Source organism: Takifugu rubripes, chromosome 19 (genome assembly GCF_901000725.2).
Source record: "Takifugu rubripes chromosome 19, fTakRub1.2, whole genome shotgun sequence".
NCBI lineage: Eukaryota > Metazoa > Chordata > Actinopteri > Tetraodontiformes > Tetraodontidae > Takifugu > Takifugu rubripes.
The window spans coordinates 17,578,824-17,604,072 of record NC_042303.1 but is presented as its reverse complement, the minus strand read 5'-3'; the positions used below and the strand labels follow the sequence as shown (position 1 = coordinate 17,604,072).

The following is a 25,249-nucleotide window of genomic DNA, read 5'->3' as shown; positions in this document are numbered from 1 at the left end:
CTCCCAACGAGGCCTGCGATGAGCCCGGGAAACATGACGCGTCCTGCTCGGGGAGAACAAGGGGAAGCAGACAAGGGGAGAAAACGATGGCGAGGGTGGTTTCAACCCCTGTCGGGAGTCGCGGTGTAATGAGGCTCGTGGGTCGTGTAATTTGTGGTTCAGCTGTGGGTTTGAGGTCATCGGGGGTCAGGATTACAGCATGTCCCCTCCTGGGAGGGAGCATATCTAGGCTGTAAACCGATCCAGATTAGTCTGAACACGTTAGAGGGTTCTGCGCTGGGAAGCGATGAGAGAACCTTCTGAGACCGGCGTCACAAACTCGCCGATTATGAGATCGAAGCACGTTCGTCCTCCGCACAAGGACCACGCTGTTGGCGCCGATCCGGCAGCGCTGTCATGTGATTGTCCTCTTTGCTGCTTCAGCCCTGAGTGGGATGCTTCGGCAGCTCCCGGACGCACTGTTTCCATCCGTCCCATCTTTTATGGCGGACACGCAGGTGAAAACGTGACCGGCGCCGTGCACGCCACGCCTCTGTGTGGACGCTGACGTACCTCTGCTGTTTCAGTCTGGTGTCCAGATTTGAAGTCTGCTCTTGATCGTCCTCAATGTTTCCTGCCACATTTTCCAACAGGCTGGGACAGACTGTGCGTCTCCAAGGACAAAAGTTCTGATTTATGATCTCCATCACCGCACAGAGATGCCTTCCAACATGCTTGGACCGGCCCGCCGGGAAACGGGGATATATTTTTAAAGGCTTTTGTTTGGGAAAGATAAAATGTATTCTGAGATAGCAGCTCAGCAAGCAGGGGAGTTTGGCTCTGCAGGATGTTCAGGAAGAAAAACCTTCCCACACCGGCTCCTCAGAAGCACAAATCCATATGTTCGCTGTACAATCTAAAAGGAAATAGTACACAAAATGGAATGCGGATAATTACGCTTGGGTTTCTTCTGAGGTTGATAACAGATTCCCACCATCAGTAGAACCCAAACTCTGTCATTCTTGGCCAAAAAGGAGCAGCTTCGTACGACTCCTCAAGTTAAAAAAAGAGATATTTGCCTCTCAAATTACTTGAAAGCACGTGAGCGTCTTGTCGCTGACAGAATGGATCTGTTGTGAATCAGTGCTTTCTTTTTGTTCAAAAAAGACATACGGTAATATTGAGCCCTGCTAAGCCCCTGAGGCAGAGCGACACATTATCTCTCAGCTCTGTGCACTTGGAAAAAGACTCTGTTGTGTCCTGATAAGATTCATAACAGGACATGAAGTGTGTCCTGATGTTACCCCGGGGGGGGTTGGGAGGTGTGAGCGCCGTTTGCCAACGCGCTAATCCAGGAGTGGCGCTAACGCCCCACAGATGTGTGAAGACCGAAGTGTCCCGGCTCCGAGTGGAGGGTGGGCGGGCGCGCCTCTTTGATTTTGGTGTCGGGGAGATTAGAGCAGATTAGGATTACAAACTCAGAGCTGCCTTATTTTAAAACAGTATTATTAGCTGTTAATATCAAACAGCTCCCAACACCTGAAAACAAGGCTGGGGCCAAATATTGATTTCAAATGTTGACCTGAAATCCTGAGGCAAGAGCGACGGCTCATGTTATTACAAAGGCGCAGTCTGGGAATAAATCACTCGCACATGCGCGTCTTCAAAAACAAGTTATTTCTGGCCTCGGCCTCACCAAGCAAACACAGTTCCTCCGGTTCTGTGGTCATCACGCGACATGTAGAGCAACTAAAGGTCACTTCGAGCAGCCGGGGTTCAAAGGTCGCCAGCCTCCTTGCACAAGCAAACCTGATCACCTGCCATTCAAGCACAAACAGGTTATCTGATCGTTTCCTGCTCTCAGCCGAGAGGTTCACTCCACATTATCAGCTCTTATCTGATCCGACACAGATCCAGCAGCTGCTCTCATGTCAGGAGAATCCACGACGCCGCCTCTGGTGTGAAATGAATGACGCTTTATTTATTTTCTGCTCTTTGCACCTTGTTAACATGCCTGCTAGGTGTTTCATTAGCCCCGAGCGAGGTTCTCTGAAGGCTCGCAGAAGTCTTTCCAAAACCCGACAACGAGCGTGAGGAGGAAGTAGAGGACGGGCGGGCGGCTTTTTCACCTGCCTGTTAAACTGGCTTCTCTCTTTTGCCACCAAACCTCACTGGCACGCCGCCGCTGTGCCGCGCCGCCGTAGCCTTCACCTCTCTGAGAATACTGACACGGTGGCGGGACTGGCGCAGCAGCACGTGGCGAGGATCTGCCCTCATGCGCTGCAGTGGGGGAGGAAAACGGTTGAAGACAAACTGCCACGATGGGCGCGGAGGTGAAGAAGACGGGCGCTGACAGCCGGCGGGACACAGTGGGCGGCCAGTTAGCTGCTCAATGATCCAGATCTAAGTCTCAATGATCTGCCTCGTTGGACCAGGTGTGCCAGACTTGGGAAAATGTGCTTGAGTTCATCTCTAAACGGGATGTTTGATGTGGTAGGAAGGCAGATTGTCGATGGGATCTTGGAGACAAGGGGAGGGGAGGGTGGTGCTGGCATCGTAACAAACGATCCATCCTGGAGCGAAACCTCCCGTTTTGACGTTGTGGACTTCACAACAGAGAGGTTGTAGAGTCCTCAACAGCGGGGCTGTGGGCAAAACAATAACAGGTTAGCACAAGCGTGAGGAGCAGCGTGGGCGGCAGGATGGAGATGCGTTTATTTCAGCTCCAGGGCGGAATCTTTTCTGGCACGCTTGCTCAGCGTGTCGTTGGAAACACCAGAAGTGACACCGCGGCGCGGGTTCAGAGCCGCCGAGCGTGTTTATTACGTGTTTACGTGCGAGCGGAGGCTTTTATCTGTGGCGAGATCCCGCGTCGGTGATGTCAGGGGAGCTTGTCTGCCGAGCGCGCTGGGAGTACAAGCACCAGACGCCTCTGTTCGCTGTCTGCTCGCGACATGCTAACATCCGTGAGGCATCATTAGCGCGAGGCCCAGTCTGCTGAGCTCTGAGCCGAAGGGGGCAGAAATGTGGACTTTCCGCGGGGGCTAAGGCGCCGTCCCACCAACACAGGGTAGAGCACGTGGAGCCCAGGCTCTAGCCGTCCTCTCATCCCCTTCTGACGATGATTGCCCACTCTAGCGTTGAAATGCATCATTTTCTCGAGGATTCGTATGCAGACAGCAGAGACGGCGGTGAGGGAGAAGCAGAACGCAACAGTGCTCGTTTGTTTTATCCCAGTCCCACCGCACTTACGGGTTCCCCACAGCGCCGTCCGCCATTGAAATATTTATCATGTTTGACAGTTGTTTTAGCTGTGAAGAGACGAGGCCCGGAGGAGACGAGACCAACTGTGCTGGCCGGAAGCGAAACAAGTGGAGCAGCCTGCCGAGGAAAGTGTGAAGGTTTTCCATAACGGGGTGGTCCTGGACGGAAAACCACCACGGAGCTGCCTTCATTTAACACTCATCTCCTCACAATCTGTTTGATGACTGTGTTCAGCCGCCCCGCACAATCCGCATGTCGGCCCTCTGAAGCCACATCTGCTCTCCCTCCTCTTCGGCCTAAAGTGGAGCTCCGGGTTCCCGCTGCTCAGCTCCGCCCTGGGAGCCTCTGCTCGCTCTGAGCTTCGACCGCTCCAGCTCCCTCTTCCTCCGGTGGACCTCCGTTATTTCCAGAGCTGCTTGTGCGACACTGACTGCGATGATGGCGTCCACTTTGACCTCTTCAGCTTTCTGATCAAGGAGCTCTCAAAGATGGCCGCTGTCGTGCTCACAACCTTCTAATTCGGGCTGCATCTCTCTTTTTTCTCTTCCCTTTGAAGCTCCAACTCTTTCCTCAACACGTCTTCCATCTCAGCCTCATCAAAGGGATGAAAGAAACTTGCTTTTCTTTTTTGTAGCACCCCAAGATTTTATTTGATTGCGTCTTTACTGCATTAAAAACACAATCCTCCCACCTCGGGGTCTGAAATCATGACAGTTGACACTTGTGTTACATAAAAAAAAACCCAACGTGCATCATTTTCAGTCAAGTGAACGTCGAGAATCGACAGCGAAAATCAAAGCCGACGCAGTTTTGATGTCGTCACAGAGTTGAAGAGATGTATTTTTGGATAACCATGGCAACAAACACAGCTGCAATGATTGACAGGTTAATTATGAGATCTTATCTCTTCTTTCATGGCGGCTGGAAAATAGAAATAATATAAATGTAGCTATACATTAAAAAAAACCTTTAGCCTTGAAGAGTGACATCACTGGTCCTGTCTGGTTGTACAAGCTGCATTTCACCTCCCGCCTCTCCCTTTCTAATCCACACACATGCGCGTGCACGCACACACACGCGCACGGCAGAGGCAATTTGCTGCATTAAGCTGCCTGATAGCACGTGTCCGCTGAGTTAGTCAGTGATTTAACAGACATTGCTCACACCAATTAGAGCACATCAGGCAGCCGGTGCAGCCGTCGACATGGATACCGGTGCCGTGAGGACACAGCCAGGCTGATGTTTCATTTATGTGACGGAAGACATGAAAGCCGCCCATTTAGATGAGGCACCGACACGTCCCCCATCCAAATGGACCAGAACCGTCAGCCACCACCCACTTCTGCAGCCTCCCCACACCGGGCAGGTGTGGAGCTTATTCACCGCCAGCGGACGAGGAAGGCGCCACCGATGGAGCAGCTTGGCCTCTTCTTGTCCACCAGGCTATTGTTTGCATACCGACACCTCTGGTTACTTATGTTGCCATGGTGACCCAGAAGCTGGTAGACTGCTTGATTTGGATCCAGCACAATTTTAATGCAAGTCCGCTGCTCTGTGGAGGCGCGCGCCGCAGAGAGGCACTCTGCTCGTCAGACATGTGCTTTGGCTAATGGGCTAATCATCACGGGGGCCCACGAGCCAGGAGCACATTTGCTGGAGCCGCGGGGGCCAACGGGTCCTCGCAGCTCATGAGGGAAGGGCGGATTCATCAGGTGAGAGAGAAACGAGAGCACGGATGTCACATTAATGAACGCCCGGACTAATCTATCATTTACCTTGGAACACATCTGTCAGAGACGAGTATTAATGGAAGAGGAACCTCCTCTAGTACAGGGCTTAGCTACGGACCCCCCCCCCCCCACACACACACGTGTGCTCTAAAACGGCAGCCGTAACGGGGGAATATGGACACTTTAAAATGAAAAACGGCAGCAGAGCCAAGTGTCACTTAATCAATGTGAACCTCGTGGGAGAGAGGAAACCACCGCCTGCAGGGGTGGCACAGTCCCAGGACGGTGTCTCGGGGGGGGGGGGGGCAGAGGGTTAAAACTCATCTCTGTCAGAGGAACGACGGCGATCCCTACAAAGAGGCCGTCTCTGCTTGGGAGGTGCTTAACACCAGCATCCATCACGCTAACACAACAGCTCAGACGCCACCCTCCTCAGGAGCCATCATCACCGCCGGCTTCTCATCCACGCAGCAAGAAATCCACCTCGGAAGGAAGCGGAGACGACCCTCGCCCAGTGGTCCCCTCAGACAGTCCTGACGATGAGCGCCGAGGACGCGGACGCTGCCATCTCGAAGGTCTGACATCACTCGCAGCCACAGTGAGATAAAAGCCTCAACAGGTGAGAGGCTGGAGAGGCTGGAGGGGGGGGGGGAGGCTGGAGAGGCTGGGGGGGGGGGAGGGGGGGGCGCCGCTCAGATTCAGCTCCTGGCCTCCCTGAGAGCAGCACTGCTGTGTTCCGTCCAGAACTCAATAAGAGCCTTTGGACATCTAATTTGTCTTAATTACAGTAAAAACAATGTTTAGATTGCTGTCAGGAGCGGCTGGAGCCGGTCCGGGTGGCGGAGCCTCCGCTCCCCCACCTCCGGGCTGCTCGCCTCCCCCGCCTAACGGCTCCCTCGCCGCGGCCCCACGCGCAGCCTCCATCCATCTGCCTGACATGTGCTTCCCCGTTTGTTTTCTCTGGTCCGCGAGACGCCGCCGATGATATTGAGCCGTGTTGACGGCGTTCCTCCTTTCATGCCAGATGAATCAATCACTCGTGCGCGGCTCCGCTCAGCGCCGCCAGTCTTTTCCACTTCAATCAGCGCTGCAGCTTCAGGAAGCGCTTTTCCTGCGATTTATTACAAAAATAAAAGAAGTCTCTGAGGGTAGCACTGCCAGACATTTGGAATGAGTAATTTACAACAATCTCCAGTGACAAATATTCAGTCTTTTGGAATTACATCCCTCTAATCTGACTCATTGTTATACAGATGTAGAAATCCAACAGCATCACATGTCCATTCATTACTTCCAGTTAATGTTGATCGACTTTAATTTTCTGTTTAATTGATTTATAATAGCTTTCTGGAGAATGCTTATTAGCATAAGTGAGCAGCAGTCCTCGCTGGGTGTTATACATTAAAGGAAGGAGGACAAAAACAGATATTCTTAGAGAACAAGTCCAAACGTTGCTTTTAGGTGTTGGACAGTTGGACGTCTTCTTGCGTTGTGACGATAAGCAGAGGATTCCTGCGAGGACTCGGCTCCAACAGGGTCCCCGTGGCCCCGTGGGGTGGTGAGCCGCCTCCCTCTGCCGCGCGCCTGGAGTCCTGGGAGATTTTCAGCTCTTCGGCCACGCGCTCCCCCAGCTCCTGGATCAGCTGTCTGCAGCCACCCGAGGCTGGGGGGGCGTCCTCTGTCCTCGCCGCCGAGACGAGCGAGCTGCTGGGCTCCTGAAGGCTGGGAGGACCAGAGGAGCCATGTGGGGGCTGGAGAGGGTTGTGCCTGCCCGTCTCTCCTCCTCCTCCCCCTCCCTCCTCGCTGAAGTCTGCACAGCCTCCTTCTTCAGCCTCAGATGCTCCGCTCTCATCAGCCGAGCTGCTGCTGCTGCTGGTGTCACGACTGGATACGGGACCGCTCTCGCCAGCCCCCGCCTCCTCTTCGTCTTCCGCCACCATTTGCGCCGCAGCTTCCAACTCCTCCAGCTCCAAGTCCAAGTCTTCCTTCCGCAGGGAAGCTTTTCGTAACGTCTCCGTCAAGGCTGCCATCTTTTTGGACCTGGAGAGAAAATGGTGGAAAAGTGAGGAAAGACGGGCGAAGCTGCGCAAAAAAAAAAAAGGGGAAAAGGCATCGAGACACTTCGCTGGCAGGACGTGAGGGAGGAAGCGAGGACTTGATGGACTGGCTCTGCGTGCTAAAGACATCGCCGCGGGATAACCATCGACAAATCTAATACCCATTAACCACGTCCCGGCCTCGTCTGAATGCTAAGCAGGCCGCAAATTGTTGATGCGCGGGAGGGCTCAATGAAATATGGAAATCGGGATGTTTAATAATGTAGAGAGATGAGCAGCGCTGATACGCAGCGCCGCCCCTCCCCCACCGCCGCGCTCCCTGTGAGGCGATAAGAGACGGAGCGCTCACAGACTCAACCTTTTCATCTCCGCGTTCCAGAAAATCTAAAGCAGAAGTTCAGCGAGGCGCTGAGGGTCGGACTGTGTCGCACACGTGCACAGATAAGGCGGGGAGCCCATCATAACGCCGCCACGAGGTGGCCTTAAATCTGCAGCTCTTTGTGTTCAGGCAGAAACCCATTTTTATTCTGCTGAGCCGCGTCGGTCCGGAATGGGTGAGAATCTTGTGAGAAAGCCTCGATTGTCAATGAGTGAGTAAGGAAATGGAGGGACAGCGCGCGGCTGCAGAATCCCGCTGATTCCTGTGTCACATGACCTGATGTACAGCTGTCGCGGGTGTGTGCCGCCCCCTCATTAAGCAAACGATTAAAACTTCCCAACTGTCAGGACATTTATTGAATTCCAGCTTGGAAACACGCCCTATTTGTTGCACAGATGAGGGTGGATCCATCGACTGAACGCTAATCTTTAATTCTGAGTGGTCCCAGCGTGACATCAGCAATAAGCTGGACACGTCTCCAGAGATGATTAGTATGGGATGTCCTCAGAGTGGAGCCTAAATCAAAGCTCCGCTGTAGTTTCACTGTTGTGGCTACACTGCTGCTGAAATCACACCCCATCTCTTGAAACGGGGGGGTTATTGTGTAGGAACGTCCCCCTACAAGACCCCATTTGTGTAAAGCTATCAGTTTGTTGGGAGACGATCAGCGCCTGCACATTTTTCACCCTGGGGATGCCCGCCGCGCTGCCAAAAACTTAAGTGGTAGCTATTCATCCCTCAGTGCACTTTAGACGTGTGTGCCGCCCCCATCGCCATGGTGATTACAAGGTGACCTCTGTGGGTCACTGCAATTCAGACTCCATCCATTCAGGGTGGGATAATGTGTGTGTGTGTGTGTGTAGAAGCTGCAGCTCAGCTGACATACCCTTTTTCCCCCACTTCCTGGTGCCCTCTCTGGCCCAATTAACCCACGACTGAGCAACAGGGTGGCTCCTCATTACCCTGCAGCCCTAATGAGTTCCCTCTTCTGGAGGCAGAATATAGAGACCATCTAAATGTCCCCCTCAGGAGAGACGACGTAAGCAGATCTTATAGTTGTGCCACACTGAACGAACGCAAATCGAGCCCTGATGTTCGAGAACCAGCAAAGCCGGAACCGGGGAGCAGAACCTGTGACCAGACTGGAGTCGTGCGAGTAATCCGCCCGCGTTCAGACCCAAGTCCACAGCGGATAAAAGCGGTCTCAAACAAACTGCTTTCAGCCCAAATAGCTATAAGCTACCAAGACATTAACCTCCGCGCCGATGAGCGCCTGCAGCCGGAAGGAACCAGTTTAGGGTCTGAGGCTCTAGAAAACCCACGTGGGAGTTTCTTTAGTCAGACGGGCTGAAGAGTCTCCTGCAGCACAGCCACTTCAAACACTGCCCTGTATTCTCTTCCCCCGTGGGAAGTCATTATTGAGTTAGCATTGGGGAGGCGCGCTTGTTTTTCCTCCCCTTCCCTGCGCTGTGGTGGGAGAAGCTCAAACTGCGGCGAACACAAAGGCTTTGTCCAGGAGGGGGGAGGGAAAACGTTGTACACAATCCCCTGATTACTGCACTGCTGCTGCGGTTTGCTTTGATTAAACTGAGCGGAGGTGGCTTCTTTTTCTTTTTTAAGGTTGGAGAACTTCTGTGGACAGATAAGTCGCTTCTCTCTGCCGGAGTCTTTCAACGAGGACGTGGAGAGAGTGGAAATATGTGGGTGTGTGCACGAGTGCGTTCTCAGTGAGAGAAGGGGGGGGGACTTATAATCTGACATTTATTTCATCAGTCCTGCTCACTGAAAGGGCAACTCGTTCCCCGTGTCAGCGCGCCTCTAAACATCTGGGATAAAGCTTGTCTACAGATGCAGAAATCTGTAACACGAGCGGGAGAATTCCTCACTGGAGCTCAGAGACGCTTCATTCTCCCGCTGAGGGGGGTGAGAACTGGCACCGGGAGATGAAACCTGCCACTCTGAGGCAGCGAAATCCAGTTTATTCCAAGCAACGAGGGATTCAGATGAAGGTATCCAGCAGATCTGGGCTCCGCCCTCTGACTGCCTGTCAAAGGTTGAACCCGACTGTTAACGCGGGTTAAAGCATACTTATTTGCCGATGCTAAAGATCCTTCTTGATTTTCTCATTTCTTCCCCCTGCAGCGATGCGGTTGATGACATCGTAGGTCCTCTCGGTATCACCGATCCAAAAAGGAGGTAATTAGGAACATTTAATTAAAATGAAAACCAAGGAGGAAATTGTGCAAAGATAAGCTTCTGCATTCACCACTATCCTGTGTAGCGGCCTCATGCTGAGAGGAACTCTGTCGCTCTGATCCCTGAAAGCTGGGGGACATTTGGATCTTTGTTCTGCCTTGCGGGGCCCCTCGATCCTCCTCAGCGCTGAGGCCAGCATCAGAAAGACCCTGCCACATTATCCTTTCCAAAGCATTCAGGATGAGCATTTGACTGCTGTGGTGGTGCCGGTGGGTGTCACAGTGGTCGGGGGGGGGGGGGACGCAGGGAGCCACTGGGCTCCGGTTCTTCTGCAGGGCCTAATTCAATTGGATTTCTCTGGGAAAAGCCCAGCAGCATCTTAAGAAGACGCGGGCGATGAGTGTTGGGGAGGTTCTCACGGAGAGGTGTGCTGAGGTTAACAGAGCAGCCATGCTTGAGAGTCCAGACAGGGTGTTAATAGCAGCCAGCGCACGCACACGTGCACATCCAAGAGTCTGACCGCAGGTCTTGGCTGACACACTGACCTCCATACTTGACCTCGCTGGCCTTAGATCCGATCAGCGCAGCCTGAAATATCCATCCGCCGTCAGTCTTTCAGACTTAATAAGACACAGCAGCGAGGCTGAAAGATGCAAATTATGTTGTCACTAGCGGGCACAGCCAAGGCTGTATTTTCACCGTGACGCCCCCCCCCCCCCCCCCTTTAGCGAAATCAACACCCTTTCACACACATCACACCTCGTCCTCACAGCCACGAGTCTGCCCCTTCAGCTCTTACGATTGCAGGCTCAAATTACCCTCAAACTATCAAATTCACCAATAAAAGCGAGGTCTGAACCCACCTCCACCCCCCCCATTAAACCCTGCCGCACACCATTTGTACACCGTCGTGGGTTTCTTTTTCCCCCGAGCAGCTAACTGCCCCGCTTCATAGAGGCGGGTGGTTGCGTGTGACTCCCTGACTGGAGTAAAGAAACACAACACCAGCCTTTAAAGCTGGCTCTGCCAGGACACGCTGGCTTTACTCCAGGACTTCTGATAGGAGGAACGACGTCCGAGTAGAGGAACCCGCACGGCTCTGCAGGAGCTCCGAAATCTGCAGACCTTCAAAAATGAATGACCCGGACTGGCTGCTGCTGCTGCTGCTTTTCAACCAAGGTTCCAAGACAATAATCAGCTCAGAGTTAAGAAGGGATGTTAATGAATGAAGGTTGGAAGAAGAAGTTGAAGTAGTTTGATTAAGAAATGTGACATAAAGTCTGGAGAATTGAAGATAGCTGCAATAACTGCACATGAAGAGCACCGCTTTCTCATGCTCTGGTGTGTGTGTGGGGGGGGGGGGGCGGCTGCCCTGTGGCTTAAATCACACTGAAATCTTTACGAGGCTGTAAATTTCAGACTGATGTCTCGCCAGTTGTTGCGACTTTAGCAGCAGATATGCATGTGACAGGACGAGGAGCGCAAATAAATCAACCTCCCGGCCAACGAACGCTCATTAATTGCCGCGTCTATCATGCGGAGCTGATTGCGTTCGCCTCATCAGCGGCGAGCGCTGACAAGATACAGAGACGGTGCCGCCGGCTACAGATCGCATCTCATCTCGTCGCCCTGCTCACAGAGACGACTCACTTACAGGAGGGTGAAAAATTCAGCGCATCTCATCTCCCAGGGAAGAAAACGGCGACGGCGCCATCTGTCATCACGCCTATCGGATAACGGGGGAGAAAAGTCGCACTAAGCTGCACGGCTGGCGGTTTAGGGGCGGCGGCTTCTTCCAAACTTCAGAGCAGGACGGAATAACTTAAACACAGGAAGACGCAGCGGTCCGGGAGACGGGGACCCGGATGTCCTCCTGCGTGTGGGCCCGAACTGGAGCTCAAAGACGCAGCAGCAACAGAGGCGGCGAATAGAAGCAGCTCCCACAGCTGCCAGCTCCACGTGATGCATCAGGTGAACGCGACAACAGCTGCGGGTCAGCGGGGGTTCAATCCTTCCATGATGGATGGACGGAGCGGGAGTCAGCGCGTCAGGTCAAACCGACCTGCACTTCAGACGTGCGGAGGAGGAGAGAAGAGCGAGCGCTCTGGCGCCGCTCGGCTGGGGAACCACTGACGCGACGAGGCTCCTCCTGCTTAAATCGGCACTTTCCCGAGGAAAAACCCAACACCCGCAAATTCACCGGTCGGGTTTTTCTCAGCCGTGAAAATGGAGGCATCCGTAATACCCCTGAGAGCAGAACTCAAAACTCAAAAAAAGAAAAAAAAAAGTAGAGCGTGGGGGCGGCGCGGGCACTAAATCCCCGCAGACCTTTTATCGTGTCTGCATCTGGGCGCCGAGCCTACAACATGAGGCGCACATTTTTCAACTGGGCTTTTTCCAGACGCGCACGCCACTCGGCTGAACTCTGGCCAAGAGTAAAACAGAGCTCATTACAGAGTAATGCGCTCGCGGAGTTGCGTTTGAATCGTGGACGCGGCTGTAAAACGTGCACGAGGCGGGCGAGGAGCGCCGTCCCACCTCCGCTGCTCTGGGAACCGGCGCAGGTTTCGCGCGTTTGCCTGGTGGAGGGTTTACACCCCGGGAAGCTCCGGCACACACGTGAGTTAAGCGCTTCGTGTGTGAGCACAGATGGTCCTTCAGAGACTCAGCTGTGGCGCTCAGGCACATGATAATGGAGACAAAAGGAGACGGCTGCATTTCTCGCCACCTCGCTCGTTCTCCTGGCTCAGCTGCGGCAAAAGATACGTCCAATCACCTCCTCCAAGCTACTAATGCATCTCAGGAACGTCGGAGGCGCGTGCGTGCGTGTGCGAGCGCGTGTGTGAGCGCAGGCGTGTGCTGGCAAACTTACTTGACCCTCTGGATCCAGATGCAGTAGTCGGTGACGTACAGATCGTTCAGTATGTACGCGGGCTCGTTGGCTCTGAAGACCTTGTGGACGTCCAGCAGGCACTTGAGGACGCAGACCTTCCCTGGGCACACGAACACACCACAGAGGGCCAATGGAAAAAGGGTGTTATTTGTGTTCCGCGCTGCGATTGACAATACACTCCAGCTGCTGGCAGGCTCAGCGTGCCCCTAAAGGCTCGCAGTCATTGTTCCATACATAAAAGCGACAGGATCAGAGGGAAAAGCAAGTGAGCTGCAGCGTAAGTTGATCCATACGGTTCAGACTTCCTGGTTAAAAGGCAGCCGAGACGAAAGAAATCTCTATTTTTAGTGTCTAATGGCTGCTCTTTTCAAAAAGGGCTTAGAATTTTTCTGCTTTTCCCACTTCAGTGAAAGGTGGTGCAGCGTCGCTGTCGAGAGAAGGCTGGTTTGAAACGCCGCTGTGAATCCGTCGTCTACTCGTTGGGCTCGTTAGGCGTCGCCGCTGGCTTTTAATTGATTGAGACTGCAGTTCAAATGTGAAAATTTGACCCAAAAGTAACTGAAGTGGTGGTTTTTGAGACTGTCACTTAAGGTGGCGTTGTGCGGCCTTCGGGAGGCCCCGTTGCCAGATGACCGCACACCAACACTCAGCTTTCCTGCTATCATCTTCAAATTCTGTTCATTGAAATCTTGTTTCCATCAGAAACTTGTCAGCTTGTGCAGGAGCCTGACTGAATTAGAGGTTCTGGACCAGGACTGTGAATAACTGAACAACACTACACACACCTGGGCCCAAACCTGGGGTTATTCTCCCGACGATGGTGCCCTGACTTTAGTCGACACCTTGCTGAACTGCTGCGGCTCTCCCTCCTGCCTCCAGAGAGGCGTCTGGAGTGGTCAACGCTCCAGCGAGGGCGAGGCGGAGCGCCCCTCTCCGCCTCCGCAGAGCCGCCTGGCAGCATCCTCAGACATTCCAGTCCAATCAAAATAAACAGCGCGCTCGCAGAAGGGAAAACCTTAAACATTTGATTCTCATTTAACTTTGCCCCGGGACTCAGGACTTGGATCCCAAACGCACGACTGGCTCCAAGTTTTGACTTTCTCCTTCTGATTTTTTTAAATGACCATCGAGAATAAGGTTCCTCTCCAGAGGATGTATTAAAAAAACATGTATATTGTTTCTGGACTCAGTTTTGGCATAGAAAATGTACAGTAATAAGTGGTGCTTAAATCAGGCAGTAAGGACTGGTGGATCCAAAGGTTTGTTGTTCAGAGCTGCAGACGTGCACGGACACAGCGGTGGGTGTGAGAACAACAAGATCTTCTTTGTTTTATTGTTTTCTGTGGAAAAAAAATAAAGCTTTGGTTTTCAAAAGCAGCAGAGGGAAAATTACTCATAGCTGCTCTTTGTGCCATCAGACTTGGATTTATGACCTATTGAGTAATAAAAGGATGGAGATGTTTGGTGTCATTTCCAAACAGCCAAGTTTCCAGACTCTTCATTTCTACTTTACAAAGTGTGACTCGCGTTAAAAAGCCACGGGTTATTTAAGTTAAGTTTCATAGTAGATGGGACGAAATCAAACTAAATTCTGTGTTTCCCCTATTTAATAGAAAGTCGGGAATTCCCCCCAGATGTGTCTATTAAAAAGAATAAAAACAGAAAAACTCTCTTCTTACAGGAACTCACGTGTCTTTCCATCTCCTACAGACTTGGCGGGCCAAATATAGCCAAAATCATTTTTATTTTCCTAAAGTTTTCACATTTACACGCAGCCCTCAGACGGTGCAGTTGGGAAATAAACGGCGGAACGACTGAATAAAGGGGGCGTTTTGAAAAGTAAGAGCTCAAAGATTTATCGAGGGAGTTGTAAAAAGGTTGCGATGGGACGCGTTTGTCGATCGTGTCGGTGTCCTCTGAGCGAGATGATTAAAGCGGTGTGAGGGACCTGCCTCTGCAGCTCTTTACAGTTACAGTGGAGGAGCTCCTTGAGAATCTGTTCAAATATTTAACCCAGGGTAACGTCTCCTCAGAAGCCCCCGACCCAGGGCGTTCCATTAATAAGCTTGTTTTACTAACAGGTATGCATGTTTGCCTTCACATCCACTTAAGTTAAGTGGCTCAAACACACAGAACGTGTTTCCATTAGCTTCATTCTGACAAATGAAGCAACTTAAGAGGAAACACTCATCAGGAAATCACTCTAGTGTTTAATCCATTAAGGAAAGGCACGTGGAAATAATGAGGTTTAGATATTTTTTAAATGAACAGGACTGGAGTTTTAAAAAAAAAGGTAAATAATTATCAATGGCTTAAGAACAAAGGCCTTTTTTTAGCGTACGAGATGCTGTTTGAGCCGTCAGTAAAGCCTGGAACACAATCCAGGCTTAGAAAGAACATGAGAGATTACAGCAGAACGAGTGTTTCTGAGGTAAAAGAAACAAGGTGCGCAGCAGAGAGAGTCTCCACGCTTCCCCTAATCAACTCATCTCCTGACTTAATGGGGCGCAGCATTGCTAATCTGTGGCTTAAAGGGCCTTTAAATTGCTGTCATTTCCCCACGTTAGAATCACGATAGGCTGCATAATCCTGGCTCCTGCACACACGGCGTGTTTACACTGCGCTCGTCTGCAGGGGATTTTGATTTAAAGATTACGCTAACGTTTCGGTCCCAGTGGAAAGTGGCGGTTTGGCCACTCTCTCCGTGAGCTGCGGGGATATCAGACCTGCGGGATGTACACGGCTCTACGTGCACTAAATCTGCTGCTTCTGTGGAGGACAGAATGAGGAGAGGCTGATATCCTGGCTGTGAGTACTGAACAGAGCGTCTGGCACACTAAAAAAGTGTGAAAATTATCTTTTTTTATTGTTATATATGATCAGAAAAAAGCATTTAGTGGCAATTAGCAGCTAAACAACCCTGCAGTACAAAAGGAACCCAGGAGGAGATTAACTCAGATTCCATTTAACGAGGCTGACAAATTATGCTTGTTAATTGAAGGGAATTAATGTTATTGTGCCAAAGAGAGCGATTCTACAGCAGTGTGACAACAGAGGTAAAATGATGCTTGGGCTGGTTTTTCCACTCGTGGGGTTTTACCAGCCCTTCTCACGCGTCTCACAGAAACAGAGACACAAACTCCTCCGGCGTCTCCTCTGCTGCTGGCTGGATGGCGAGAACAATAGTTGTGCTTTTTGTTACTGGAACTCCTCGACCCTAAAGTTTGTTTGCATTCCCACTAATGTCAAAGTTACAGTCGAACGTTTTAGCAACAACTTCTGCCTGGAAAAAGCAGAGTTCCCTCAAGGGTTGCCAGTAAAAGTTCCTGCAGTGGAAAAGCCTTTGTGTGTGTGTGTGTGTGTGTGTGTGTGTGTGTGTGTGTGTGTGTGTGACTCCTGGGGGACTCACCTGACTGTAATATCTTGGTTGCATCACCAATCGCTGCGGAAACCATGCCAAAGTGTCTGTAGAGTGGGTAGCACAAAACCCTCCTTCCAAAGGATGCGAGGACTTCCTGCAAGGAGCCGTACGTCTGTGGAAAACACACAGATTCCTTCATGGCTGCGACATTTAATCTTGACCAGGACTGATGCACAGATAGGTGAGTTCCCTGGAGCCGGCGTGCACCGGTGCCATGCTAATTGCTCCAAACAACTCCTCATTTATGCGTAGAGCTGGCAGAGTAGGTTTCCCAACTCTTTAACACCTTTCCAGCGCCGGCCTGTTAATTGCTGCTTCTCTTTAATCACTTTGTTCTCAGATTTTCTCTGCACTAATGGACTGCCTGGAGACATTAACGCAACTTTTATATCTCTTTTATGTTTCTTTCTCGTCTTTTCTGGGCGGCTCGTTAAAGAGTGCCGAGCGTCTGCGAGTGTGTGTCATCGGGGATCGTGCACTCCCTCGGGCTTCTTTAGCAGGAGTGTAAATAAGGTCTGATGCTGCCGGGGAGGGAGGCACAAGTAAACAGGCAGCAGATGGAGGGAGGACGGGGATGGCGGCGAGATAAGGCGGCCGGGGGAAGGAGAACGTTGGGCATAAGTGAGGCGAGAGACAGCCTCGGAATAATAAAGAGACAGCAGAGCCGCAACACAGTGGCTGTCAAAGACGGTGAGGAATCTATTGTTGAGCACATGGGGAGAGCGAGAGGAAGAAGGGTGGCGGCTAATCCGGTTCTGAGCGAGCGGCTCTGCCAAGAACGGGGCTGACGGTGCTGACTGACAGGAGAAGACCGTTCTTGACTGCAGTGTCACCGCAACAGGAAGTCATCAATGTCAAACAGCGGCGGCAACCTCTGAAGACTCCTGAAAGAAGACGAGGACGTGAAGACAGGACAGACCAGCCTCTCATGTGGTGCGAGCCCAACACCAACTGGACAAACAGCTGGAAACGTCAGCCAGCAGGATCCCAGCAGGTCCAAATGCACTTCCAAGCAGTGAGACGTTTTCCTTGATGGCGCATCAGCAGAAAAAGGCTGCGTAGAAAACGTGACCTTCACAGAGGCTGCAAATGATGAGGACGAAAGTCTCCAGGTCAATTCCATTCAACTGCAGCCCAAGGAAACATATTAGTGCCCAGAGGTAGAAACAGGACGCTCGCTTCATCATCTTATACAAACAGCAACAGATCCGTCTGGCTGATGATCAGCAAAGCCTCCTCCAAACACTCCATCATCCTTAAACTTGTCAAAACAAGAGCTGTGCAGCCGCCGGTAGAAACTCAAGTGCGAGCAGAAAAAAAAAGGCTGACAAACTGTCATCTGTCTGTCACAACAGGCGTCATCAGCCCCAGGAGGGGGCCGGGCTTCACATCTCCTTCCTGCTGCTTTAACGTGTCAATATGGAGAGGAAGCGTGTTTACCTGACAAGCAAAGCGTGAACGCAGCCCGTTTGGAAACAAAAACGATTGGAGAAATCGTCCGCTGACGGGGTCAGTGTCAGACACGCAGTGTGTGGCTGCTGGCAGATTCTGCACACACACTGGTGCGCGCGCACACACTGAATTAGAAACACCTGTTCCTGCTGTCACTCGTCGGTTAAGAAGCCGTGTCCAATCGATCCGATCGACAACTCCCTGCCGCTTGAGGAGTGACGCTGTGAGAAGACAGAAGGCTTGATTTGGACTAAACGTCGGAGATTCTGCATCCAGGAAGTGCAGCAACAACCCCGACGTGTGAAGCTGCGATGCCACCGTCAGTACGTTTAACACAACATTCATCAACAACATGTGCGAATCTGCTCCACAGCTGCAGAAAACTCAGGTTTTTATCAGGAGAGAAGCTGAGCAGCTGAAATCACTCCTTCCTTCTTCCAGAATCACATCCCATTTCCATCATTCCCTCTCCAGACACTTCCTATAATTCCAGCGTATACAATCTTTACAGGTCACACTCACAGTCGGGTCTTTTGTTTTGTGGAAGCGACTCACCTCCAGCCAGGAAAGGGTCCCGCTGAGCTTTCTAATGGTCCAGGAAGACTCTACCTATGCAGTGGAAAAGGCCCGTTTATTATTATTATTTATGAATGATGATTATCTCTGAGGCAGCAATAGAACCCCCCCTCCACAGATTAAAATCAACATTATCATCATTGTGCAGCATCAAATGCTTCAGTCTTGGTTCGCACATTGTCAAGGGTCTCTTTGACAGGGAGCTCTGCCTCGTTCACCTTCCCTTTCCACAGCTACCTAACGGCGGCGTCACAAAGAGGTTTGCACTGAGCTCTCAGATCTGCTGGTAATCTCTTAAGGCTCTCAATGAAATGGAAGGAGGGGGTGAAGGATTTGAGGATAGATGGCTTTGTCATCCATGGCTAAGTGCTGCTCAGAGGTGTTTCCTCTTCACATGCACACACACACACACACACACACTCACAGTGTGCTCTCCCTCCGTTGAGCGCACTTCGTAGCAGTAAGCTAGCAGGATGTCCAGCAGGCTCAGCCACGCTTGGTGACGGGCCGCCTTGTCGAGCAGGTAGGAGCGGTTGTTGAACTTCCGCAGCTGCTCCTTCTCCTCGTCGGTGAACGCCACAGCTGCAGTCACATGGGACACAAAAGACGGACAGAGCGCTCGTGAGGACACTTTGCTCTGCTTACACCAAGATTTTCCACGTTGAGGTCGAGTCCTGCAAAGACTGATGCTGAACAATTAATCAGCATCATCCAAACGGTTCTAGAAAGTCCCCCTTAATGTGAAACAGCTGAGGTAGATATAAAGAACCAAAGCCAAACTGTGCCTGGTGGAGCAGAACGTGAGCAGAAGAAGCCAAACCAGTCAAACCAGTCCACCACAAACAAACAGAGTAAAGCAAATCAAACGTGAACTCATTTGCTTTAAGAAAGCGTAGATCTCCGTCATGTGAAACTACCCCAAGACTCTCGTGGTTCTGTCTCTGCAGTGGCCGTTTCAGCTTCGCTGGGAAGCACAGACACCCATCAATCCCACCTAAATGTTCTGTGCTCTTCTATATGGAGACACGTGGAGGAGAGACGTCTCCTGGAGCACTGTGTACCTCCAGAGGGGGATTCCCATGTGAACATGAACAACCTGGTGTTATTAGATGTAGAAAGACACGAGTCGGCCCTTTTCTCTCTCCATGCATATACAGCCCATACATCAACATGCACGGACACACGTAACAATTCAAAATCTTCTCCTCTGCTTTAAAGGGAACGGCGCTCTATGACGGAGATTCCTGGTGCATTACATCAGGACTTAACTCCCTGCAGTCCCTCCCTAACAACACCCACACACAAAAGGACTGACGTGCACCCACTCTGGTTTTCTGGAACACGGCGAACGAGTCAGACGGCTGAGGATTTACCCAACGAACACGTTCATTCATCTGCTCGATGAAGCCAGTCAGGTCTAATGGGCATTGGCACATGAACGGTTCAACTGATGGCAAATTAATTTCTGACCTAATTCGTCTAGTTGGAACGGCAGCCTGGCTCTAAAGCCCCAGCTGGCCTGATGCCTCACTGTACGCTGGGCTGAAATACCGGGGAACACTGACAGGGTTTAACAAGTGCAGGATGTTGACAAAGAAAATAGAAAAGCAGACATCAGACACACACACACACACACACACACACACACAGACACTTCAAAAATACATAAGACCCACCTAACTTGAGTCTTAGGGTGTCACCAAAATGAGGCTAAGGTCAGATTTCCAAACCCAGCCATAACAATGTGTGACAGGTAAAGAGACCTCCAGGCTTTGGGACCACTTAACGACATCAGACTGGGAATCCAAGGCTCCAGTGGACAGCTGTGGCCCGTCAGGACACCGACAACAAACCACTCGTGTCCACACGCATCCGTCAGACGTATATCAGACTACACAACAGATCTGGGAGGAGGGCAGAGGTCTAAAAGGCAACCTGAAGGGGCCGAAGCTGCCATTTTGATTACATGCCAAACGGTTAACACCATGAGCATGCGTTCAAGAGTTGATGGCAAAGCTGCTTAAATCTCCTGACCGAATGCCACTCCTCACACTTAGCCGCTGCCAAGTCTGCCGGACCTGTCAATCAAGCCATTAATTTTAATTTGACCCATTTATCTGCGGCTGGGCTCCTGACTGAGCCGCTCCGTCTCAGAATGCAGAATGAGCCGAGGGAGCCTGCAGAGCCGCGGGGAGCCGTAATTTTCATTTGGGGGCTAAACTAATGGCCTTTGCATTGAAGGCTGGTGCCTGCTTATCAGCCATCAGGCCCATATGCCATTGTGTACGCACCCCCCTCCTGCTGTAATGCTATCAGTTTAATCTAAATCCTCTCTCAAGAGCATGACACCAATACACTAAACATGAGCTACATGAATAGACAAGTACTTATGAGCAGTGGAAACGCTGGAATTAGCAGGCTGTTAAAAGGAGCCGGATGGCGTGATTAAATATCTCTCAGTGCCGACGCTTCACGAGCCGACGCTCCTCAGCGGCACGCCGAATCCTGAAATGAAGCCGAGAGGCTGCCGACGAGCCGCGGCTCAATTGAAATAAACGAGTCATCGATTTGAAATGGATAAGAGGCGACGCAGAGAGGAAAAACTGAGGAAGACAGTCGACATAAAAGGGAGATATAAGCATAATCTTCTCAGCAGCTGTTTAGATTGGCCAGCAGGCAGCAGAGAGAGTGATTAGGGAAGGGCCAAGTTCAGCCTCTCGTCATGCCAAGGGTCTTTCTGCTGAAGGGCCCTCGGGCTCTCTGGAAGGGAGACGCTCACCAGCTGACCTTCCCCGGGCAGAGGGCAGAGAGAACACTCATCTGTCCTTTGGGGATTAATATATAGTCGGAGAACAATCCCACCGCCTCACAGGCACAAGTCACAAGCAATAAATACTGTGAGGAGCACTGGGTTTACAGAACTTCCAGTCAATAACGATCAATAAATGGTGCACCACTGGGAAGGTGGAAAATGATCAAAATGCATGTCTGCAATGATTCGCTGTTCATCAAAAACAGTAATAACGCTGTGATGATTAGAAACAGAGAAGACTCACCGGCTTCTCCCTGTTGCTCTGCAGAGGGGCCCAGTTTTTCCCACCACGGAACAAACTTCAGCAAGCCTTTAATCTCGTCATCCTCAAACAAATCGGCCCTTTAATGAGAGAGCGACGGTCAGCTCTGGGCGGGGCGGGGAGTCAGCGCGGCCGTGTTTATGGATCCGACTGGACTCACAGATAATGATCAGCAGAAAAAGCCGAAGCTTCTGCCTCCAGACGGGCCCTCCGCCTCTCTCCTGCCGACGTTTGCTCCGGGTTCCTGACATCGATCACGTCGCTCAGTTCCTCCTGTCACAATTCAAAAAGCTCAGTGAGTCTTCTACGACAACGGCCGCCATCATTGATCCTTATTGGGCAGAGAAACGGGGGTCTCACCTGCAGCCTTGCAAACACTCCGGACCTCTTGTTGCCAAAGCCGTACATCTGCATAGATCTCAGCTCCTCCTCTGAGGTCTCCTTATAAACCTCCTGCTCCACCTGCCACTCAAATTCGTCCTCCTCCTCATCATCTTCCTCATCTCCCAGTCCTCCACTGCCTCCTTTAGAGATAATAACATGTTAACTGTGCATCTGCTGAACGGCTGTAGTTTAAGCAGAAGGAGGGAGCTTCGACTCGCCTGTGTTCACTTCCTCCACCAGTGGTTTTGCACAACGGGAGCCTTTTGGGGCCAGTAAACCTGTGAGCATCTGAAGCCCGTCAAAGTGCTCTCCGGCTGTTTCTTTGGGGACTCGGAGCGTGAAGAGACCTGGAAGGAGACGGCATCTGAACTGAGGCGGGACGTTGAAAAACATTGTTCTGCACGATCCCTCCCACTTTCCTCCTCGATCAGAGGAACAGATTTTGTTTTCACAGCCCTCATAAAGTTTCACTGCACCCGAGCGTCAATGCTTACTCGCGAGAGACGATGACTAACTGCGGGGGTGCAGAGCCGAGGAGCTGGAGCTTAATGATGGCTCATTATAAGTCCAAACAAGGACAGTCGTTAGCGGAGCTTTATTAGCAGATGTTACAGGCTTAGTTGCTCACAGTGTGTTAAACAGGGCCATGTGGACAGACGGCCGCGGTGTCACAGTCCATGAGGCAGATGCCTTTTAAAGACGAAATTCCTAACTAATCCCACAGAACAGAAGGTCATCGACAGACCTGCGCTCGACCAGTCAGTCGCATTGTTTTCTTTTCAAAAGCGCTACATGGAAGCTCCGTCACTGTGAATATAGACGTGACAGTCATGGCAGTCCAAAGACTCATTATGACATTACAGATGGCTCCATTTGCCCTTTGAACATGATGAAATGAGCACTGACTGACTGACTGAGGAGACCCCAGGGATCAGTTAATGACAGCTCCTCCAGCCACGCCAGCGGGAGGAGTGACACAGATTGCTGGTACTGAGCAAAGCGAGCACATCCACGGGTTGATGAGGACAGCAGCCGATTACATCCTCATTTAAACTGTTTCCCTTTGCAATCCTTTGTAAGATTTTGTGATCCCTTCCCATCTCTAATATCCAGCTGAAGCTTTAACGACCTTTTTTGAGGGCGCGGGTCTTAAACGACTTCACAAACTGATTCAGACAGAAGCAGGAGCCGCATAAAGCTGAGCATCTGAACAGCAAGTCTGGGTATCACCAACAGGGAGGAGCGGCAGCAGACGTGACCCCCGCTGCTTAGCATGCAATCATCAATCTGGAGGAAAATAAAGTCCGTCGCTGCTGCTGCAGCTGCCAAAAGCACAGCTCGAAACTGCTGCAGCAACTCTGCTTTTCACACCCTCGACTCAACGCTCATTTTCACCGATGTAGCATTTACAACTGAAAGCCCTTATTATGAGGTCACCCGAGCCAATCCATCACATCTGGTTACCAAATCCACTCGTATAGAGTGAGAAGTGTGGATGGAAGTGATTAAGGTGTGATTTCAGGCCGCGTCAGGGGAAAAACATACAGTTGAGGCAACGTTTCTTCTTGGACCTTCATTATAAGAGTAGCTAGGAGCTGCCTGATGGGGCAGGTGTACCCTGACGACAAAGATGATCTATTTAGGGTTGAAACCTCTAAGCCAGTGTTCATGTGAGCAAGAAAATTTCAGCGGTTTCAGTCGAAACCTCACATTTCTCACGTGTCTCCAGCCGTCTCCAACAAGTCAACAAACGTCAGGATATCTTCAGTATTTCAGGACTTGACTTGTAGGAAAACATCGGCGTCAATATGCGAGAAAACCACTTTCCCCTCTCGGTGATAAATGTCACCACATTCTAACAAGTGCCAGAGGGAAGGAAACAAGTTAGAGGAAATGAATGGTTCCTGGAGAAGAAACAAACTAAAACCAACAACTACTCGTTCTCGTCTCCAAGCCGTGAAATGACAAACACAGAGCAAATAACTTTAAAGATATCGGAGCGTCCGTTCCAGTGTTTGTTTTTCTCCATACAGGCGCCGCTGCTGGGAGGCAAACGGTCTGGTGGTTTATGCTGGACAGGTTCACGGTCACGACGTAGACGTCAAGAAGTTTAGAGCAACCTGTAGTCCTGTGATGAGGAGGAGGGCGGCTACAGCAGCGTGACTCCTAACTTTATATCACCGTTTAAAGTCACGTCTTTACACCAGTGAAGCTCCAGTTAATGCGGCAGATGTTCATTTAATTGCTGTGATCATGCAACTAGGAGGCACAACTTACGACACTGCAGTGGAGGGGGGAAAAAAATCTGCGTCAGAGAGCAATAAAATTCAAACTCTAACTATCATAAAAGGCAGTGATTACGTAAATTATTTAGCCTACCATCATCAATGTCGAATTTGGCCCTTTCTCTTCCATCCTCCACTATTCTTCCTGGAAGAGTTAACCTAAAAACATGTAATAATCAGTAATAATTTAAAAAAAAAAAGCCACTTTTGCATGGTCATATTTGCGCCAACTCACCTGAGAAAATAAGGTTTGGCGTAGAATTTGAAATCAGTTCCATCGACGTACAGGTCAAACTCGGATGTTCTGGTGTAGGGAACACGGATGATGATGGTCAGGTATTCTGGATCCTGGCTCAGGTCAAACGCAGGAGTTATCATGATGATGATGATGATGATGGAGAAACCTACAATAAGAGGGAGGCTGGTGAGCTTCTAGCAGCATCTGCTCTGGAGCTGGAGCCTGAACGGCGTCCCATCCGACCACAGCGTGCCACCTTGTGGATGAATTCATTAAATCCTGCAGTTCTGTCGTGTCAAACAACCGCAGTCCACGTGTTTTCTTTTTTACAGACAGCCCAACTGTCATTACAACCCACCACAACCAAAAACACCTTTAATACTGTACTCAGCTACAAGTGGCACTAATCTGAGTCACAATTCGCTTGTAGGCACCAAGTCCGTAACATTTTAAGATGTGCCAAATTACATTTTAAGTCCATTTGCAAATATGAAGTGTTTAAGCCACCATTGCAAAAATTGATGTGCGTATTTATATCTCTTTTACCTTGAAATGTTGTATTATACCCTTGGTTGAATTAGCAAGCATTTAATAGCAGTACATATAAATGATGCATACATTATTAGTTTAGATGTACTGCGGCCGGAAATATAATTTTTACAATTAAAGATATTAATCGACAACCTCTTTAGAGAGTTTATATGTGGCTGCTCGGCGTTTCCCCTTGATATGAGTAGTTTTAATTGTAAGTTTCGTGTTTTGGTTTGGTAGCTGTTAGCCTGCCAGCTAACACGAGTGCTCCAGCCTCGTGTTCCGGCTAAAACATCCCAGCAGCGATGCCGGCTGACACGGGCCCCAGAGTTAAATCCCAGTTATCCCAGTGCGTTCGGACTGGCCGGATGACTTCTCACACATCATAGGTGAGAAATGTTAAAGATCAAAACACTCACCAGTCAAACAGTTTTCACCAGCTTTGACTCGCTGCTCCAACACGGGGCGTCCATGTTTACCGTAACTGTTGGTGCAAGGCGGAAGTCGAATCTGCTTGAACGTCACTGCATGTTATATCAGACTCGGTGTTACAGTTCTAATAGGACAATGCCAAATTATTTCTTTCAGGAATTACACTGCAGCACATAAGGAAAGGCTTTATGTTTCTTAAAGTTGAAGATGGTGGAAGATTAATGTTTTATAGCACGGATAATGTTATAGCTCTTGTTCTACAGGCAAAAATCATTTATTAGACAACCATCGCGATCTGCAATTTCAGTCTTTTGCTGAAAATTTAATGCATTATAAGGCCATGAGTGGTTGTTTGATT

At 50.6% G+C, this 25,249-nt stretch overlaps 1 protein-coding gene across 2 annotated transcripts; it reads right to left on the bottom strand.

Annotated features, from left to right (window-relative positions):
* Positions 1-6,067: 6,067 nt before the first annotated feature.
* shq1 (SHQ1, H/ACA ribonucleoprotein assembly factor) lies at positions 6,068-24,983 on the bottom strand. Of its 2 annotated transcripts, XM_011614368.2 has the most exons (12): positions 24,879-24,983; positions 23,926-24,094; positions 23,785-23,849; positions 21,624-21,752; positions 21,382-21,545; positions 21,182-21,294; positions 21,004-21,101; positions 18,372-18,529; positions 17,927-17,980; positions 15,908-16,031; positions 12,478-12,598; positions 6,068-7,013 (listed from the first exon to the last, which is right to left on the bottom strand). In XM_011614368.2, the coding sequence occupies exons 2-12, from the start codon at positions 24,066-24,068 to the stop codon at positions 6,431-6,433; spliced, it is 1,752 nt and encodes a 583-aa protein (XP_011612670.2). In that variant the 5' UTR covers positions 24,069-24,094; positions 24,879-24,983; the 3' UTR covers positions 6,068-6,430. The 2 variants fall into 2 exon arrangements, with proteins under 2 accessions (XP_011612670.2, XP_029681909.1); XM_029826049.1 differs by lacking the exons at positions 23,785-23,849; positions 23,926-24,094; positions 24,879-24,983 and adding an exon at positions 23,116-23,678.
* Between the last annotated feature and the right edge of the window lie 266 nt (positions 24,984-25,249).

Bases quoted from the DNA above. Each gene is read 5' to 3' on its own strand.
- shq1 (XM_011614368.2), bottom strand. From the start codon at position 24,068: ATGATAACTCCTGCGTTTGACCTGAGCCAGGATCCAGAATACCTGACC. The intron at 21,753-23,784 runs GTAGGCTAAATA...GTCTCCTTCCAG, and splicing joins CAAATTCGACATTGATGATG to GTCTCTTCACGCTCCGAGTC. The intron at 12,599-15,907 runs GTGAGTCCCCCA...TCGTGTGCCCAG, and splicing joins AACCAAGATATTACAGTCAG to GGAAGGTCTGCGTCCTCAAG.